Raw genomic sequence first — 22,179 nt, 5'->3', positions numbered from 1 at the left:
GTTTGCTTGGCGCCATGACCAAGTACTCTGATGTTTGGCTTTAGCATTGGAAGACAAGCGTAACATGACCAATAAGTTGCAACCTGTTCTAGCAAAACATTACACACAGAAGACAATATTCCTCCGCCCAGACGAGCAACCACCAAGAAAAGGTGTTAAAACCAATTCTCGCTCAGGACAACTGGAAGCTGCTAGGAACTGGAAAATGCTGGCTGATTTTGTTCAACGGCTTATTTTTCCACCTGAGATTGCCACCACTAACCTCCGACCAGATATTGTTTTGTGGTCTGGATCAGCACGCATTGTTCAACTGATAGAGTTAACAGTGCCATGGGAGGATGCTGTAGATGAGGCATATGAGAGGAAGAAACTGCGGCATGCTTAGCTGGCCACTGAAGTAGAACAGCGAGGATGGAGAGTCCGGGTTTATCCAGTGGACGTGGGTTGTCGAGGATTTGTGGCACACTCTACAACTCGGTTCCTCAGAGACGTCGGATTCAGTGGCCAAGAGTTGCGTCGCACAGTAAAGAACTTATCTGAAGCAGCAGAGAGGAGCAGCAACTTGCTGTGGTTGAGACGGAAAGAGTCTGACTGGCTGTGTACAGGCCGCCATGCTACGGTTTAGAAAAATTCTTGAAAATTTGATGAGTCTGTTGATTTATTTGTATAGTTTGCATAGTGATTACAGTTATTACTATCCTGTGTATTTTGCGTGAATGAGGATTGGTGTTTGGACAGATATTGTGTTTTGCGGTAGTATGCCATACTGAGGACGGAAGGTGCCCACTGGAAGACCCTTGAGATGTCCCCTACTCTGCTCAATCCAGACGGTTGTCATGAGGGGACCGCACTGTGGTTGCAGCCGTTTTGTGTGCAAATACACTGCAGCTATTAACACCATACAGAAGCGTTTACCATACATTAACACCATACAGAAGCACCATACACCATCACCATTTGGAAAGAAGCGTTAATGGATGGAGAAGCATAGGTTACTGTAAAGCTACGTCTTAGTTGGTGCTTATCTTGGCGAAAGCCGAGTACAAATCAGCATGAAGTGTTAACATCTACTCTCGTGTAATGGAAATCATGAACATCTGGATACGTCCAGTGACTGCGGTGAATAGTGCTGTTGGCAACAAGGGAAAGACCTTGCGACAGCCTGGAGAGCCAGCTGACAGGAGGAAAGAGACCCCAATGGGGCTGGTAAGGGTTAGTTACCCTTGTCGGCAGTATCCAGCTCTGAGTTTACAGGATGCTGGAGACACCCGCCCAAGGCTTCTGAGAAAGGAAAGAGGAAAATACCCCTTGAGTCTGCGAGAGCGGGGGCGGAAGATGACTCAATGTTGGACAACATGGTTAACGACTTTGGAATCGAAACGGATATGAGTATGGAGAGTACTTCACAAAAGACTAATTCAGGTTCTGCAGTTAGCAAAGTCATTGAGCTTGTGTGTGTGGCTGGAGCAAGGCGACAACGGTCAGGGGTTTGAAGATTCATCAAGGGAAAATGAAATGCTTGAGAGAGAAGGGACAAGGGCCTCACATTAAATAAGTACTTCTTACGAAGTCAGTCAAGTCAGTCGAATGAAATCCAGCGACAGGAAGAAAACCACAGTTTGCAGGCTATCAGCACCCCTGTCATAGAGGAGATGAGGGTTTGCACAGTTAGTGATGAACACATTGATACTTGTGAACCCGGTCAGATTAACCAGCAAAAGAGAGAAAAGAACCTCAACGGGCATGGGCCTGGAGTTAGATGGCCAAGAGCTTGTGAGAAAACTGCATGGGACACGGTAAACACAGATCTATGCTTTGCATTGGAAAGATTAACTGGTACAGTTGAAAAGAAGCTGGATAAATTTGGGGACATAATTTACGCATATGGAAGTGAGAGGTTTGGTGTGGAAAAATGGAAGGAAAAAGTACAAACTACTCCTGGAATGTCTAGACGGCAGCAGAAAATTGAAGGGTTAGTTAGAGAAAGGAGGCAGCTGAGGAAGCAATGGAAAAGAGCAGAACAAGGTCAGAAGGAGGGACTCAATCTCTTACAAAGGGCCATAGAAGATAAGCTTGCAACATTACGCAGAGCTGAGCGCCTACGGATATCCTACAAAAAGAAGGAGTGTGCGAGGGCTAATTTCTATAAAGAACCATTCAAATTCGTAAAGAAGTTATTCACCAGTGAGAAGAATGGCACTTTAAAAGCATCTAGGGTTGAGATAGAGAGATATTTGGAGGAAACGCATACAGATGCAAAAAGGCATGAGCCTATGTCAATTCCGTCAGACATCCCACCTATCAATCCACCAGAGTACCAAATGGAGGTCTGTGCACCTAAGTGGAATGAGATAGAGTAGGTTGTGAGAAAGGCAAGGGCTTCATCATCTCCAGGGCCTAATGGAGTTCCATACAGAGTGTACAAGAGTGCTTCAGGAGTTCTACGAATTCTGTGGAAATTGATAAACGTGGCATGGGAAAAGCGGGTTGTACCTAGAGCATGGCGCCGAGCAGGTGGAGTCTTTATACCTAAAGAAAAAGATGCTACAAGCATCAGTCAGTTTCGTCCTATTTCACTATTAAACCTTGAAGGTACGATTTTCTTCAGCATTATTGCTCAGAGATTGTCAACCTACCTATTAAAGAATGGCTTCATTGACACTTCAGTTCAAAAAGCAGGCATTCCAGGGTTCTCAGGATGCTTAGAACACATCAATGTTATCTGGCAACGAATTCAATCAGCTAAAAAGGAGAGGAAGGAGCTCCATGTGACATTCCTGGATTTGGCTAATGCATATGGTTCAGTGCCACATGAGCTTCTTTGGGCAGCATTTGATTTTTTAGAGTACCAATGTCTATAACAAATTTAGTGAAAGCCTATTTTGGAGATTTGCAATTTAGTTTCTCAACTCCATAATTAAGCACTACATGGCAATGCTAAGAGGTTGGAATAATGGCAGGATGCACAATTTCTCCACTGGCTTTTACCATGGCAATGGAAGTAATCATTAGGGCATCAAAATGGGTAGTAGGAGGAGAGCGCTTGGCTTCTGGGATGCGACTACCACCAATCAGAGCATACATGGATGACATGACAACCATGAGTTCAACAGTAGCCTGCACTAATCGGTTATTGGGCAAGTTAACCCTCTGAGGTCGGCTATCGCGCGAACCTAATAAGTGTCTATTTTTTTTGTGGATACTCACAATAAAAATAAAGTGTTGTGCTTGTCGGCAAATAAAGAAAAAAAAAACATGATGCGCGTTCTGCCTTCTCTCTGTCAGTTAAGTCCATTCTGAAACGCGTCCGAAAATTAACTGTAATTCCGCGAATACTTGTCATACAGGCACTAGTGTTTTTCCATAATGAAGCTTGAACTCTCTTCTTTTAAATGAATTAATTTATATAAAAAAACAAATATTCTCAGTTTATGTAATCTGTATGAAAAGAGAGAGATGTCAGTCTTTTTCTTTCAAGCTCATTATACCTGATTACGCGTTAATGTGCCACGCCCACGGAGAGCGCGCGGTATTCAAAACGCAAATGATCTAAGGCAAGCCATTCAAACATGCAAACGCCCACCAACTGGATTATAAAACAAATCATGTTTAGTCAGTATCTTACTACAGCTGTGAACACAGCGTATCCCTACGCTGTGAGCAATAATACTATCTAATAACCCTGGAAAATGTACCAGAAGTGCTGGTAGTTTCATTTCGAGGAGCAACGGATCCAGCTGATGTAGTAAGTAATTTATTCTTAAGTGCTTTGTTCTAATCGCGATATTGAATAGTGTCTGACTGTAAACCGCAAAAAGACTGTTTAAATATGAATCGCGTGTCTGTGTGTAGGCTAAATGATGAATGAACGGCACAGGTGCGCGCGCTCTTTGTTTACTACAGTTATACAGCGCGGTTCTGTGCCGTTCATTCACTCTCGCACCTACATTAGTAAACGTTATGTTTACATGAACACATCCAAACTATATTGCTATAGCCTACTACGATGAGTAAAAATAGACTGAAATATGTTGAAATAAAATGTCTGCATAAGCAACAAACTGCAAATTCACATGTATATGCTAAAATATCATACACAATAAGTTACAAATATTGTAACAAAGACTAAATATGAATGTTAGGCAAGATTTTGTGATTAGTTTTGGATAGATTATAAAGTTTTGACTGTAAAAAAAGACTACTGTCACATTAAATAGGTACGCTTTTGTTCACCAATTTTTGCTCATAGTTAAATATACTATAGTATGATGTTTTGTCAAAAATAAAGTAGGTATATTGAATTATCAACTAAGATGTTATTATAGTGTTTGTTCCAATATTCAAACTAATGAATCCTTACCTTTTTTAATACGTATGATAAAATGTATACTTTCTACAAAGAAATACACTTGAAATATTGTTAAAATTGTAATTGTTGTTGTACCTATTACCTATTTGTAATTGGTTACAATTTCTAATTGTAATATTGACTCCTATACACACACACACACACATATATATATATATATATATATATATATATATATATATATATAATTTATTTTGTCCTTGCATTCTTTGGTACCCAGTGACACACCTGTGTGAATGGCTCATTATGCAGCTCATTACGTGGCTCATTATGCAGTCATTGTCTTCTCAATTGTGAATCATGCCCACTCGCATATTGCCTTTCCAAACAAAAAGTGTCTTACAAAATTGAAATCAATGTAGTTTTGTGTAAATGGCAGGATGATTTTCAGATCATTTTGAAGCAAAAACTCTAGGCAACAACATCTATTAGTCAAAAGTCTTGTGGACACATATTTAGTATGTGTTTTGTGGCCTTATTTCAGAAACTTTAAGTTTTAGTTTTGTCAATAACCATGCATAAACAATATTCTCTCAAAAATACAAACATGTACATATATGTTGCTCAAATATTATGGTAGCCCTGATTGTCCTAAATAGAGTGTAATGACACCTTTGCCATTAATAGGTTTATAAGCAACTGACAAAAGCAAAAATGTCAGGGCATGTCAAAACATCTCAATGACCCCAAAAACATCTTAGACCCCAGAGGGTTAACAAACTAGCAACTTTCTGTATAAGTGATTTATTGAATCATTCACTCAATTGATTTATAATTTATTAACACAGATACATAATAAAATAGAATAACAAAAAGAACAAAGTAAGTGATTCAAGAAGAAAATAGAAGAACAAAATAAGTTATTCTTGCTGAGTCCCAATTCATCTACTTATATTATGGTCTAAAATTATGTATTATTTTGTGTGTTGAATCCATGGATTGCTTTGTTCACAAGTTCACACAACTCTGCCCACTCAGAATCCCTGAATTACATAACTATATTATTAGCACAACTCATTGCCGCTAGTCTTAGCGTACTCTGCATTGAATGAGATGGCAGTGAAAATAAACAGGCTTATTGCATTTAAATTAAACATGTTTGTGTTTTACATTGGGGTACAAGTGAATAAAAACCACCACAGTTCCTAATAAACCTATTAAATGAAAAGTGCATGTAAATGGGAGTAAAGAAGTGTGCTCATCATGTAAACATTTTTTTAATTTAATTAAGTCGGGTTAAGTTTAGATATGCATGAGGGGTGTCACTATCTATCTATCTATCTATCTATCTATCTATCTATCTATCTATCTATCTATCTATCTATCTATCTATCTATCTATCTATCTATCTATCTATCTATCTATCCATCTACTTATCTATCTTTAACACTCCGCATAGCAACACTCTTAACCACCTTGAGTACCCTAGCAACCGCACAGCAACACCCTAGTAACCATACAGAATACCCTAGCAACCACATAGCAAGACACTAGCAACTAACAGAGTACCTTAGCAACCATATAGAAACACCCTAGCAACCACCCCAAGTACCTAATCATCCAAACAGCAACACCCTAGAAACCACCCGAGGACCCTTGTTACAGCATAGCAACCACATAGAGTACCCTAGCAACCGCTTAGCAACAACCTAGCAACCAGCCCGAGCACCCTATCTATCTATCTATCTATCTATCTATCTATCTATCATTTTCTGATAGAATATATTGCCTTCTATAACTTAAAACTTTAAGCTTTAAAACCACTTAAAAATTCTAACTACTTCAAACTGAAAGCCGGAGGGCGCCCTCGCATGGAAAGTCCACAAGAGAGTAAACTTGATCCACCTTTTTCCTGTTCCTCATGATGCTTTGCATGAATCATGGGTGTAACTTCTGTTAAATTGTAAACAATCAGTGAAATTTCTATGCTCTATGAATGCAATAATGTTAAAAACTGGTCACAATGAGATGACATTATTCAACTCACCTTTCAACCATCAGACATTAAAAGCATATTTAAAAGTGTATAAACATCAACAAAGTACATTGAACAGAAAAAAAACCAAAAAGCGCAATTGTTTCCGCAGCAAGTACGGAGAGGTTAAATATCACCGTGGTAATATATATATCTGTATTATGTAACATACATTGCCTTAATCAAAAATGTTCATTAACTTTAGCATTGCATAATATTTCAAAGTGCTTTCCGTCATTTGGACAGATAATAAATTGTATTTCCCTGGAAAATGCTGTTAATAGGTATTAGAAGTGAAAAAAGGAGACAATTACATTTTAAAGCATCCGTTTGAAAAACCACTTGGAAAGAGATTGAGGATTTTGGGAGAAAAACGAGAGATTCTTTGTGTATTCCAGTGATTTATTAATGGGATATATCTAAATTAAACCGAAAGAACAGACAACAAATGCAGAGTTTATGTTGTCGTTTTTCATACTGTTTCAGGGGAATACAAAGGAGAAAAAAAATAAAATAATAATAATCAGGGGGAAAAGAAAGCAGCAACTGAAAAGAGCTCTTGCCATAGATATTCTTGTGATACCGTATCACATTAAAATACCAAGCGTTGCATTATTCTCTCATGAAGTCTGACAATAAAACATGACGAACAAATTACAGCTCATTCAGTCATACTGGCGGATAATGATTATAGTGCAAGCTTATGTTTTGAAATTATTCGTTTCAGTTTTTTTGAATGGAAGATCCCCAAACTGGAAGTGTCTCCCATAATTCAAAAGATGTTTTGACTGATTAAACAGGAAGAGAATAAACACACGATTGCGACAGTATATGTTCTTCAAGCCATCTCAGGGTTTTTTTAATAAGAAAATTTAATTTAAACTGGCAGCCGTAATACTATACTATAATGCAATGCTAATCAACATAGCCTTTATCACTGTTAAGAATACTATACAATATTATAATTTCTGCCTCATTCTGTGATAAGAGGCCACATCACTTTACTGAACAATATGCTGTCAATTTTATAATATATAATATAGTATTGTAATAATTTGCTTTGGTTTCAGTACAGACAAATATATAAGCCAACTATTTTGGTTTAGTTACATGTTATATATATATATAATTTCATACAATATAAATGGGTATTCATACATGAATATGTAGTAGCCTTTATATTTTTGGAAAGGGATCCCTCGCTAAGGTGGTTTCCCCCATGATCCAAAGACATGCTGCATAGGTGAAACTGAGACCATAAATTGCCTGTGGGTGTGAGTGAGTGTGTGAATGTGTGAGTGTGTGTGTGCTAACCTTGCAATGGACTGGCCATCCATCCAGTGTGTTACCAAGAAACTGGGAAAGGCTCCAGCATCCCCATGACCCTACATAGGACAAGTGGTTTGGAAAATAGATGGATGGATGGTCCCTTGCAAGGAGATCATTAAAATTGGGGGCCCTTAGCATGAAAAAGTTTGAACAGCACTATACTAGAGGTCATTGACATCACATGCATTACTGTCAGGCAAACTTTGCATGATTTAGATTTAGCATAAAGTCTTGTTTGTGGCAAACATTTGCACTCTTTGTGAATAGGCCCACATCCATAGTAACATAAAAAGCATGGGGACAGCATAATCTGGGGAAGTGAAAAGTGTTGCCGTCAAGGATAGAGTTCCTAAAATTAGCATTCATAAAACTATAAGACATTTCAATTTACATGTTAAAATCCAGAATAATTGAGCAAAGATGCCAGCAAAGAGATATTTCAATAACTTCTACTACTAGTTTACTATGCTAAAAATGAGCTAAAGAAGCAGCAAAACATTCAATCATTGAATGGTAAGCTGCATATTTTAGGGCATCATTAATCAAACAAATAATTAATGGAGGGGGCAAAAGTTGTGCTAGTCTTCAAAACCGACATCAAGCATTCTGACTTTATACGTTCTTCCATTTCTGTCTCTCTGTCTGGGACCCAGGGCAAAAAGACACTCATTATTCCTAATACTTTATAGCAATCAAGATGAAAAGCAAAAAACAGCGGCACAAGAAGGGTAAACTTTATTAAACTTCATTAAAGTCAAAGTCGGGGATCATGTCTGTAATGGTCACACTCAGTGGAGGGTGAGCAGCGTAAATCATCTCAAAGGCTTTTTTCCAGCTTAATGGCTGGGTAATTTATACTTTGATGTCGTTTGAGTGTAGCTATCACTGTCTAAGGGCTGTTTATTCTGTTTATGAGACCTAAATAATTCCTGGCTCTTTTTACCCATAAACCCTAAGCAACAATTAACAAGTGCGGACAACCCGAGTAAAGGCAGATGCATAATGAGGAAGAAAGAGCAGATGAAAAAAAAGCCCTAAGAGTGGGGGGAAGAGATTACAAATGGGCACAGAGCAAATGATACCAAAGCAAATCCAGTCATGTTTCGCTACCAAACAAGATATTTTAATCTCAAAGCATCCTACACTCAGCTTTAGTTGTCCAAGCAATTGACTGAATTGCTCAATTGATATTGAATGTTCTCTCCAGAGAGCTATCCAGACCTGTTTCTGAAAATGGGTGTGGGTCGGCTGTGCAAGCGTTCCTCTGTTATTAAACACAGGCATTCATAGGTCGTTCTGTTTCCCTACTGATTTTAATATGCTATTAGCAGTCAGCACATGTGTCCCTAGGGCCAAAAATTTAAATCATTATTTAAATGCACACAAACATATACAGACATATAGAGGCAGTCTTGCACAAATACAGGTAATGTGCTAATGTAAATGATCATTGTTTGGTTTATTAATTTATTACAAAATACCCATATAATGCAATCAGCATATATTATGAATCAAATACTGTGATGAGCCTATTTTATTTAATTAATTTGTGCATTAAAATTATTTGGGAGCAGGCTAGAAAATTAGGGTTGGCCGATGGCCCAGGGCCAGCGTGAAAGATGCTTAAAACACTTTATATTTGGAATTGTCACTTGCCCGTTTGAACCAGTGCTGCATCGTAACAAAAGTTTATAATTTGCACGTGTTTTGTAAGACTTGTCAACTTAAACATATAAGCGATTTTCAACCATTCAGATTCGAGCGCAAAAAGACACTAATGTTGAGAAAGAGAGAGAAAGATAATGTCACTAATTTTACTCAAACAACAAAAGACAAAGAGAAAATCACTCACTGATCTTGACTGAATAACGTTTGTAGCTTTAACAAGGATTAAACAATCTTTAATTTATACAGTTAAGCCTATCCAGTAGAGATGCATGGATCAGCTATAACATCCCCTGAATCAGCTGTTAAAAATGAGTCACCCATCTCACCCAAACCTACGATTTTCTCTGAATTATATATCCGCACCCGATTGCCCCATTAGAGTTATTCTAATTCTCAGTGTTAAGCGTGAGGATATGGTAACATATTGCACTGAAGTAGGAAAGTATTTTTAAATGAACATTTATTTAAAGTAAAAGTTCTACTTTGGCAAAATTACATTTCCTTAATAGCCTAAACAGAGGCTTTATTATTAAGTTTATTCGAAACTTAAATTGGAATGTCACTGTTTCCGTCACTGCAACTTCCTGAACACACACACAAGAAATTAAATGCGTTCAGCCCAAGCAAAGGCTGGATAAGCTTTATTATTATATATATATATATATATATAAACACACACACACACACATATATATATATATATTCATATACAGCGCTTTGCAGTCATTACATATCACTTGATTCATGGTATCTTAACTACTCCTGGTTAACTACTTTACTAAAACGCTCCCAAACAATATTTTCCCCTCGTTTTGTTTTTAATTCTCATTTTCATTCTGTTTTGCCTCCATTGTTGCTTAAACAAGTGGACCCCGCAACTGCGTAGCTTAATGAGTCTGCAAATCAGTGCCTGTCAAAAAAATTAAGCTTTCAACACGTTGATATCTACATTTTTAGTTAAAGCTGTGAAGTTATTGAGCAATTTCTCATTTTTTTTTTTTTTTTTTGTTTTATATAACAAACTAAAGAAAACCTTAAAATGACATTTGTAGATTTTTGTTCCTCAAAATGTTGGTGAGTGCACTCACTGTTAGTGTATATATTTATATACATACAGTACAGAGCCTACATAGGCTACATCAAAGAATATGATTATTTTGTATAATCCAATTATAGTTAATTGTGTCAGGAATGCCCCGCTTTAGCTGTATAAGCTGCCTAAACTGAAGTTGAACCGTGAATGAAGTAAAACTGTAGCATTTTGCTAATTTCAAAAACTCAGTACCCAAACTTATCTTATACATATACGATTAATCAAACATATACACAACATAAATTTAATATTACAACTTGATTCTGAACAATATGACATAAATGACGAAGTGAACGAACTAAAGAACGAGTTATTCACATTGTGAATCTAGGCTCTTTCTTTGAACTCGTATCCGGTCGAAAGTGTGCAGAATAGACCGGAAAAAAAGCTTGTGACTGTGAAAAGCGCTTGAAGGAAATGAGGGCAGCAAGATAAGGCAGAGGTGACTTACTGCTGCTCAGTAAGTATCCAGCTGCAGTCTCTGCCGGCAATTAAGATTGCCTAAAACTACAGGCCGCAATAAGGTAATTAACCATTAGCAGATCATCGCCGTGCTTATGAGCGCAACCTTCACAAGCACAATCATCCTAATACGGTCAGTAAAACGGCAACCTGCCATCTTCTGTCAGTACAGACCCATTGCCACGGCCCATCCTTAATTGTCGGCCATCAACAGTAATTTAGCTTGCTGTCCCACGTAACAGCTTGATAAAGAATACCAGCCTAATTACATCTTGCACGTTTCCATCCATTCAAACAATAAATAAAGCAAGGTTAAGTGCAAACGAATGGAAGTCAGGAAGAGGAAGAAACAGAGAGCGTGCAGGGGACCTGTGCTTCCACAATCACACAGTCGGTAATGTTCGTCTCGGGCAAGTGGAGATCAAAGACAGTGCTCCCTTTCCACCCCGACATTGTAGGTTTTTTTTCTTCTCCCTAAAGCCCCCCGAAAGCACGAGTTAGGCCGGCCTAACTTTGCTCAGTGCTCGCTGGAACGGGCATGACAGGGATCACGGCTAACCCCGAAGGACAGGTGCTGCGTGGCTGGAAAGAGAGCAGCTCCCTCGTGCTCCTTGCAGGTCACTTCCAAGCAGCGCGTTAGTGCGAGCACCGCGGCAGAAGGCCCTTAACGGGGAGTGTTGGCTGCTAGCCTGTAATTAGCTTGGACAGCTCAGGCTCAAAGAGAGAGAGGGAGGCAGCCAGGCTACATCATAATGAGCTCAGCTGGGATTAGGAGGACAGGCAGCAGGCAAGGTGGGGGCGTGAAAAGAGTGAGCCCTCCTGTACGAGCGAGCCGGGGGTAGAGATCAAGCAGGGGAGGGCCAGGCCACACTGGCTGGCAGGGTTCGACCCCTCAGCAAAGGATGGGCCAAATGAGGCCTGGCAAGGAAAGGGCCAAGGCGGCCTAATGAAGCGCGACACCTCCAGCAGACGAGATCAGCAGTAATTAACACACACGCGCACACTGACTGTCACTGAATGTACCCCCCAAAAAACTCCAGGGAGCAAACCTCAAGACAGGAATGTCAGTGTGTTTAGCTGCTATAAATGCCTGGAGTTGCACCAAGCATCTGCATTCAGTGTTCTGGGGTGGTTTTCAGAAAGTTGTTTCCAGAAAAACCTGAAATCATTTCGTCTGAATTCATTATTATTATTATTATTTATTTTTTGTCAAGGTGGTATAGAGTGTTTGACAGTCAACAACAACAACAAAAAATTCCTGGACAATTGATCAAAAGATTTAACCTACTAGCTTTAGTAGCTTTAGAAATACTTACAAGTGATCCAAAATTTCAGTCCTGGTGGCAATCACCGTAACTTTCGGTTGTAAATGTAATAAAAAATCTTTGAAATGGACAGATGTTGCCCCAAGTTATGTTTGAAATGACAATATCATTTTCCTTGAAGTCTTGTGTCTGCAGTCAACTAATAATAAAAACTAATAAGCACAATTGTCTGCTAATAATAACTGTGATGGCTCTATAGGATCTGACAAACGACAGACACTTGTCAGACAGAAGCTTCTTGTTCTCCTCCTTATAGAAAGCTAGTTTGTTCCATAAATCCTACAGGACCTGACAAACGACAGACACTTACTTGTCAGACCGAAGCTTCTTGTTCTCCTCCTTATAGAACGCTAGTTTGTTCCATAAATCCTCGCTGTCCTCCTGAAGCTGTGTTTTGCGTTTTAACCTGAAACTTGAAGGGAGAAAAAACAAAACAAAAAACAACCAAATACCCTCAAATTTAATTACCATCGAAACACATCAGGAATAAAATAAAAACGATGCTCCAAAAACTCTCCAAAAAATGTTATGTCCATAAAATTGTTATTATGGGGGCTTGTTATCTTTACATGCACATATATTACCAAACCCAAATCTTAAAGTTAGTCCATTATTTTGATGTATTTCCGTAAAAGGAACTGAATATATTAAGGCATGAACATGTTTGTATGTATTAGCAGAAATGTAAAAAAATATACAACAAACATTACCATACAAACCTCTATATAGCCTTAAGATCCACTGTCATATACCATTAATTTTTGCTGATTTTGTTATATCTTTGAACTGACCAACATCCACTTCAGAATATTGGAGAGAAAAAAAATTATAATTTAAGGGCTAGTTTGGACGGTGCAAATTCTCTTTTTACTAGAATGTCAGTTTGCAGTTTTATTTGTACAAATAATCATTAACTTAACCAAAATGTAAGCTGTAAAACACGGTTGAATCATTTACATTGTTACAGTTGTAATAAAAGTAATATTATCTAACAAAACCATTGCATAACCACAGTGAATAACTGTACAAGGTAAATTTAGTTGTATGTGCTTAATACTGAATAAATCTGTATTAAAATTTTCAGAATGAGCATGTCTAATGTCCTGATATGTTGACACTCTGATGAGGATGAACATAACTCACTCACACACATTTAATAAGCAGGGAAAATCTTAGACTTTCATTTATAGAAACTAAAATGATTTGCTTTAAACATTCACAATGTATGAATATACAGAATATATGAAACGAATTGCAGCGCCAGGTGTTTTTTGCTAGTTTCAGCCCGATGCAGTTATCAATTACACGTCCTGCGCCACGTTGTTTAAATAGCAAATGCATTTGTTCCCATTTGTGCTGGTCTGAAAACGAGGTGTGTTCAGTCGCATTGTTGGCGCGTTGCTATTTTGAAGCAACTGAAATCGATTGTGCATTTGACCAACTAAAACCTGGTCTAAAAAATATATATATTCAGAATGATTTTTGCTGTTCACAGTGACAAACAAACAAACAAATAAATAAATAAATACATCAATTAATTTTCACGAGGGGAATTGTTTTTTCATCAAATTTTGGTCATTTTCAGCTGCATTGTGAATGTATCTTTTGGGTCCAGACAAATCGTTTATTCAAAATGAAAACTATCAAGTTCCATTCCTTCCATTGATACTGTAATAAAAAAGGAACAACAAACGGTCTCTTTGTTTGCACATTACCTTTAAGTCAATATTGCACAAGCAGAACAGCTCTACAACACAAATACTATTTAAACCCTATTCCACAGACACTTCTCTCTCATCATGTCCTTGAACCTACTGTATGGCAGAGTGCCTTTGGGTTCTATGGGAGCAGCCCTACATCATGTGAAAATATTCACCCTGAGAAGCCACTCCTCAGCTAACAGCTTAACAAGCAGCAGCCCGGAGATCTTCCGTCTTAATCCATTGTGAAATTCAGTATTAAAAGCTGTGAATGGCCTCCTGAAGGACATACTCATGAAATAGACCTTAGAGAAAGACATCTTCATTCCCCTCAAGCCTCCTTCACCTCTATCTAGCTTCATTATACAGCGACCGAGTAAACTGCAAGAACTTTTCCGAAAAGGCAGCAGCTAATTTCTTTGATTCAGCGAATCTGTTTATGAGTGCAACTTTGATCAGCGTGTGGATGTTTTATTAAGTTTTAATTTTATTTACGTATCCCAACGCACCCGGTCTGATTTACAATCTTGAAAATCCCTTCTGGAGAAAGAGAGGGTAGGTTTTTATGTTTTGCTAATAGTGGTAGCGCTAATCATGAGTGACGTCTTGGTTACACAGGGCTGCTGCATTCTAATGAGATGTTAGTCTAAAGCCGAGTGCAGAGACTCCTGCTGGGGCAAGCTCTCGCTTACATGTGTAATAACGCTAACTCCTACAATATATTTGGATTGATGCACACCTGAACATCAGAAATGGTTCTTCGGCCATAAGATGTGGCTTAGGCTAGCGGCTAGCTAAATGTTTTTCTACTGCTTTTAAGGCACTTGGCTAATTTGCATAACTGTTCAAAACAAGTTTGTTCAGCAGGTACCCTGCTTACTCAACTCCCTGAGGAGTGAATGGCACAACCAGCTCTGTACGAAATATGAATGTTCCCGTAAAAAGAATGGAAAGCTTAATAAAACAAGAGCTCTTTGGAGAAGTAAGTGTTTTTTTTTTCCTTTTCAAAACTAAGAGGAAGGAGATTATCAGAGATTCTTTCTCTTTTGTGCCTCTGTTACAATCTACACACAGTTGAGAGGTGGGTAAATTCACACTCCTTTCACACGGGATCACGTTGCACTGCTGTTTTCTTTAATTAACCCAAAGAGAGCACAGCTGACAAGGTCAACACTTGCATCCCATGTGGATACTCAACATACGCTTCTATTATATATGTTTAAAAAGCTTGTGAAAAAAAGGGGTAAAATGTTAAGGGGGTTGGGGAAATTGTCATGACATTTTGCTGCTTCTAGGGGTTTAGGTTAAAACCAAAGACTCAAAGGAGGGAATCAAAACCTTTTCTTTCAATCTTTACAGCCGCTTTTTTCTTCCTCTCTATTTTGCCGATATATACAATCACCTTGGCCTTTTCAGGATGAAGTACTTCTGCACCCCTCTTACTTTGAGCCAAAGCCTTGTCATGTCATGTCATCTCTTTTAAACCACTAGCAAAAGTTGTCACCCAACAAACACACTTTGTCACTCATAAAACAATGACCTAAAGGCCCTCATATACTCACGGCAAAGTTCAGTGGAGGTATACTGTTAGCAAATATCTCGCTGGCACCAACGCTGTTGCAAACGGCATTTAGATATATATGTAAATACGTGCAGCACGCTTTGCTCTCAATAAAAAAATAAACAACAGCGGTGCAAAAACTGCAGTTAAAAAAGCATCTCATCATAGTGACATGGATGTTTACATGTGCTCTGCAAGCAGCTTTACAGTATTAAACATGAAAAAACTGTGTCATTGTCAATTACAATCACAACTTCAATTTCTGCTAATTTCTACAATTTCATGTTTTTACTTGAGTCTGACCTTGACGGATTGAACAAAAGAAATTAAGGGGGGGGGGGATCACGTCAAATAAGCCAGAGCCCCAGAACACACCTAACTATTACGAATCACCACGGACCAATGGAAGGTGTTATACCAGCTGGAGAGAACTTTTCCAAAAAATTTGCTTTGGTTTATTGTTTCAAACTCCCTTTGTTTTGGCCTAATTTTGTTTAAAAAGATGACACACAAATAATTCCTAATTTGCCCCTTTTATATAGATGGTCTTTAAATAAATATTAACATCTGTGTAGGTGTTCAGCTACATCTAATTGTTTTGATAGTATTTACAGGTGAAACTCGAAAAATTAGAATATCATGCAAAAAATTCAGTAATTCAGATTAAAAGGTGAAACTAATATATTTAGTATATATAACTATCATTAATATTAATAACTATATATATATATATATATATATATATATATATATATGCATGATTATAATTTTCAGAGGGCCGACATTTCTGAATTTAAAATCCTTTTTTTTTATTGATTTCATGTAATATTCTAATTATTTGAGATTTTGAATTTGGGGTTTTCATATGCTGTAAGCCATGATCATCAAAATGATATTCTAATTTTTCACAGAGTTTCACCTGTAATTTCTTAGATCTGGAATATATTTCAATATGTTATTATTGTATAAATGTAGCAAATTGCTGTCTTGTTCACCTTAGGTTTTGAACTTAAGTTCCTGAGACTGTTTTGAAAAAAGTATTTAACCATGCAAATTAGCCTGTAGGTACATATAGAATTTTGGTGGTTGAAAAAACATTGAATTTACTTTATGCCAAAACAACGGAATATGATCCAACAGTTTAGCCCACATAGAAAAAAGAGTTTTGAGTTTCAAAGAGTTTTGAAAAAGTGACCTATGTATTAAGGTCCTAGAGACAGTAAAAACTGTAATAAGCAAGAGAATCAACATAAACAACATACTATTATGTGCAAATATCAAGTTTTAAATATTAAGTACTTACAAGTCATGGGAATCTTCAGCTTTCTTCAGCTGCTCCGTCACTGTTCTGTAGTTGGTTTGAATGAAGAGTAAACGGTCATGATGTTTGGCATAGGCTCTTCGCAGATCCTCATTCTCCTTAGTCTGTAGATTATAGATGAGCAGGTATACATACAAACACAATTCAAATCTATATTGTATGACTTAGATGAATTCAAATTAAGCTCAAACATGCACATAATAACGATGACGTTCACGTTATACAGTTTAAAAATCGGAATTGTTTCCAGTATAGTGGATCATAGACTTTTTAAAGACTTTTTAATTAATACTGTATGTCCATAAATAATCTCTTGTTTAAAAACCTAGTATGCCTCTCTTTACAATATGTAATCTAAATGTTTCTACCTCGTAAATGCAGCCTAATTGTCTAAGCATTTTAGTTGAGTTTTAGTCAATGAAAACAATTCCGTAGCGCTGCATAATGGTTAAATTGATAATCATGATTATTTTGCAAAAAATTATAAATCACAACGATTTAACATTTCATCAGAATTATTGCACTTCCACCAAGCACAAATTAAGGGAATGTCAACTCATACGCATTACGGTATTTATTTTACCTCATCTAGTTTCCTGATATGTTGTAGGCTGTTTATCATATAAATTATGAAAACTGGTAAACAAGAAACTTGTCTCAAATATTAAAACGGTGAGTTTCCTAATAGTAATTCCAATAATTCCAAATTGCATTAAAGTTTTTGGTAACACTTTAGTTTAGGGTCCAATTTTCACCATTAACTAGTTGCTTATTAGCATGCATATTACTAGGATATTGGCTGTTTATAAAGCACATTTTAATGCCTTTTTCTGCATAACCATATTCAAAATCCTTTAATACCTAAACTTATCAACTACCTTACTAACTATTAGTAAGCAGTAATTAGGGGAACTTGGCAACTCTAGCAATTTCTTTGCTGATTTTCACTTTTAACGCTGATTTTCACAAAGGCGTTATTTCACAACACTGTCGTAAACAAACTTGCGGCACCCTCCTCCCCATTTCTACCGCTGCTCATCTTTATCGTGTGGAGCTATGTCTAACGAGGTGGGTAATACATTGAATACACATTGAGGGCGGCGTGTGTGTTTATGTCGAATTGCCGTAAAGCAGTTTGTGTTTCTCGCTTGTTTTCACTTCTCACGAGACTTCCTATTTCCAACTTACCAGGACATTAGTCCCCATGTTGCAAGGTTGGTTCCCTTTCGTTGTCACTCCGAGTTACATCGGATGTCGACGAATGGGGTTTCGCTTAGAAAGCCTATCAACTTCAAGTATTACAAAACGAGCCAATGGCAAAGAAATGCCATGGGTCTGCGGAATTTGCATAGCGTAACTCCGCCCCACCTCGTGGGTATAAAAGGAGGAAGCCAGCAACATGCAGATAATGTTTTCGCTTCGGAGCCAAGTGTAATTCTTCACTCCCTAAGCTATCTCTGATTGTCAGCTTCTTACGAGACGAGCAACTCTCCAGTGTTGGTGTGATGGCGATCTCCCGGCGAGTGCACACTTCCTGCCTATCTGAGCGTGGTTTGCCAGCGAGTGTGTTCTCCGCGGTCGCTTCAGCACTGAGTTTCTCTCACAAAAAGAGCTTGCACGCGGCACGTCTTTTTAAAGATGCCTCGCCCGTGCACTTCTGGTTGCGGTCGGCTTGTGTCTGACTCTGATGGGCACGAGCGCTGTCTGGTGTGTTCGGGCATTAATCACGCTAGAGCAGCGCTCGTTGATGAGTCATGTTCTCTCTGTGGGAACATGACCATCGCAACACTTAGATCGAGACTCAATGATCTCGCAAGAGTGAGAGTCCCCTCATCCACACCCCGATCTAGCGCCTCCTCGAGAGGCTCTACTTCGGCTGGTGGGCAGGGTGATCTGAGGGTGACTGTGTGGAACAAAGCGCGACTATTTGTCTGTGCCCCACAGCACCTTCACCAGTGTTGCAACCCCCGAGCGTTCAGGGGATTCCGGCGGGATCGTCGTTTGAGGTCCCGCGGGTTTCCTTTGGCGCTCCAGAGGAAGACGTGATGTCAATCGCAGAATCACAAGGCAGGTCTGATTCATCTGGAAGTGACGACTCGTCACAGCTGCCACCTTCGGGTGTAAATACGGCTGTGGCTCAGTCTGATCCAGAGATGACGGCCATGCTTTCCCGGGCGGCCGCGAGCATTGATTTGTCCTGTCCTGAGCGCTCGCGGCTGGACGATTGGTTTTTGGGTGCAGCTGCGGCTTCCCGTCCTCAGCCTGCCCCAATACCTTTCTTCCCGGACGTGCATGATGAAATCTCGAAGTCCTGGAAGACTCCCGTGTCTTCCCGCTGGTTTCATCCGCCTTTCCTCCCCTCGATGGGGCAGCTGCCCCTGGATACACTGGACTACCCCCGGTTGAGCGCTCTGTTGCGATGCAGCTGTGTGCTGAGAGTGCTTCTTCTCGTGGCGTGCCTAAGCACCCATCCAAAGCCTGTAGGTTCTCGTCTACCCTAGTGGCGAAGTCCTTCAGAGCGGCGGGACAGGCGGCTGCCTCTTTGCATGCCATGGCCACTCTGCAGGTCTATCAGACCCAGATGCTAAGGGACATGCACGAGGGTAGGACGGACCCAGGGCTCTTTGATGAGCTGCGCGCCGCCACCGACCTCGCCCTCCGGGCGACGAAGGTGACCGCACGCTCCCTGGGTCTGGTGATGTCCACAGCTGTGGTCCAGGAGAGACATCTATGGCTGAACCTGGCTGACATGCGGGATGCTGAGCATTCCCGCCTGCTCGACACCCCAATGTCACAGGCCGGCCTATTCGGCGGTGGAGTGGAGGATTTCGCCCAACAGTTCTCCACCGCCCAGAAACAGACTGAGGCCATTAAGCATATTCTGCCCCGACGGCCCGCTGCTGCCTCCACCCAGCCGACCGGGCAGAACCCTCAGTCTGTTCGCCACCGAGGGCGCCCTCCTGCGGCTCCCGCCCCTCCCGCCCGGCCCAAGCAGCAGCCTCCACCCGGGCCCGGTCGCGGAGGAAGCCCCAAAGAAGGCGCCCCAGCCCTCTCCAGCCCCGCCCCCCGCTAAACGCCGGGCCAAGTGGCGCTCCTGAGACGGGCTGCTCAGGGATGTTGAAAGTTACTTCACAGGAGATGGTAGCAGGACCACTCCTTCCCCCGGGCGGGGGGAGAATCTTTTGTTCTCCACTTCCCGCTGCTCACCCACGGGTGGGCAGCACCCTAATGTGGTTAATGTGGTCCCTAATGTGGCAACCTAATGTGGTCCCGGGACCGTGCCGCTCTCATCCGCCTCTGTCGCCAGCCCCCTGGCAGAGCAGACCTCCGTGGAACGTTCATCCTTCCCTGGTCTCCTCTGTCAGGGCGCGGTTAATGACTGTGCCCCCACACCGGGCCGCTATGCCGTCCACGTCTGGGCCAGTCATTCCGCCCTGCTGCACCACCGGTGGAGAGTCTGTGGTTCGTATGACCCCGCTGGTAAAGTTCTTGGGACCCTGGCTAGAGCTTCCCCTTCTGTCCCGCTGGGTCGCGCGGACGATCAGGCTCGGCTACGTGATTCAGTTCGCGAGTACGCTCCACTTGGTCGGTGGCAACGCCCCTATCATGAGAGCAGAGATGGCTACCCTGCTGGCGAAGGGTGCGATCGAGACTGTCCTTCCGGCCGAGATGAGGACCGGCTTCTACAGCCCGTACTTCATTGTTCCAAAGAAAACCGGTGGGTTACGGCCAATCCCTGACCTGCGCGTGCTGAACCGTTCCCTTCACAGGCTGCCGTTCAAGATGCTCACTGCCAAACACATTTTCGAATGTGTGCGGCCCCAAGATTGGTTTGCAGCAATCGACCTGAAGGACGCCTACTTCCATGTCTCCATTCTCCCTCGACACAGACCGTTCCTACGGTTTGCTTTCGAGGGGCAGGCATACCACTACGCGGTTCTCCCTTTCGGGCTAGCCCTGTCTCCTCGCGTCTTCACGAAGGTCGTCGAGGCAGCCCTTGTCCCCCTTCGGGAACACGGGGTTCGCATCCTGAACTATATCGACGACTGGCTGATCCTAGCTCACTCTCGAGACCAGTTGAGCGAACACAGGGACCTAGTGCTCCAGCACCTAGCTCTTCTGGGCCTTTGGGTCAACTGGGAAAAGAGCAAACTTTGCCCCGTGCAGAGGATCTCTTTTCTCGGTATGGATATCGACTCGGTCGCCATGTCCGCGCAGCTTACGAGCGAGCGCGCGCAATCACTGCTGACTTGCCTGAGACAGTTCGAGGGCAAGAGTGCGGTTCCACTGAAACTTTTTCAGAGGCTCCTGGGGCATATGGCTTCTGCAGCCGCGGCAACGCCGCTCGGATTGCTTCATATGAGACCGCTTCAGCTTTGGCTTCACGACCGAGTCCCGAGGTGGGCATGGCAACACGGCACCCTCCGAGTAACAGTTACTCCAACCTGCCGTCAGACCTTCACCCCGTGGTCGAACCTCAGTTTTCTACGGGCCGGAGTGCCCCTGGAACGAGCTTCGCGGCATGTTGTTGTAACGACAGATACCTCCTCCACGGGCTGGGGTGCCATGTGCAATGGACGTGCTGCCGCGGGCTCCTGGACAGGACCCCGACGCCTCTGGCATGTCAATTGCCTCGAGTTGCTGGCCGTACGTCTTGCTTTGCGCCGCTTCCGGGCCGTGCTCAAGAACCAACACGTACTAGTCCGCTCAGACAATACCGCCACTGTAGCGTACATCAACCATCAAGGTGGTCTACGCTCCCGCCGTATGTCGCAACTCGCCCGCCACCTCCTCATATGGAGTCAGAAGCATTTGAGGTCGCTTCATGCCATTTATATCCCGGACCCCTGAACTGTGCAGCCGACAAGCTCTCACGGCTTCAGCCCCTCCCGGGAGATTGGCGACTCCATCCCCAGTCGGTTCAGCTGATTTGGGACCAGTTCGGGGACGCACAGATAGATCTGTTTGCCTCTCACGACTCGACCCATTGCAACCTGTATTATTCCCTGACCGAGGGCACGCTAGGTACGGATACACTGGCGCACAGCTGGCCGCGGGGCCGCAAATATGCGTTTCCCCCAGTGAGCCTTCTTGCGCAGACACTGCGCAAGGTCAGGGAGGACGAGGAGCAGGTCATTCTGGTCGCGCCGTACTGGCCCGCCCGGACTTGGTTCTCCGAACTAGTACTCCTCGCGACAGCACCTCCTTGGCCGCTTCCCCTGAGGAAGGACCTCCTTTCTCAGGGACGGGGCACCCTATGGCACCCTCGTCCCGATCTTTGGAACCTCCACGTGTGGCTCCTGGACAGGATGAGGCAGGTTCGAGTACCCTACCACCAGCGGTGGCGGCTACCATCACTTCCGCTAGAGCGTCGTC

General features: G+C 41.6%; 1 protein-coding gene across 5 annotated transcripts in view; it reads right to left on the bottom strand.

Annotated features, from left to right (window-relative positions):
• Window positions 1-22,179, bottom strand: part of cntln (centlein, centrosomal protein) — a 178,794-nt gene that overhangs the window by 69,822 nt on the left and 86,793 nt on the right. For all 5 annotated transcript variants that reach the window (XM_077232326.1, XM_077232325.1, XM_077232328.1 and 2 more), the window contains 2 exons: window positions 16,786-16,907; window positions 12,532-12,633 (listed from right to left, as the gene is read on the bottom strand). In XM_077232326.1, the coding sequence (XP_077088441.1) occupies window positions 12,532-12,633; window positions 16,786-16,907 (224 nt within the window). The remainder of the gene's footprint in view (window positions 1-12,531; window positions 12,634-16,785; window positions 16,908-22,179) is intronic.

This window comes from Siphateles boraxobius, unplaced genomic scaffold (genome assembly GCF_051911475.1).
Source record: "Siphateles boraxobius isolate OS27281-9 unplaced genomic scaffold, OSU_SipBor_1 17, whole genome shotgun sequence".
NCBI classification, from domain to species: Eukaryota; Metazoa; Chordata; class Actinopteri; order Cypriniformes; family Leuciscidae; genus Siphateles; species Siphateles boraxobius.
This window is presented reverse-complemented; position numbering and strand designations above follow the sequence as displayed.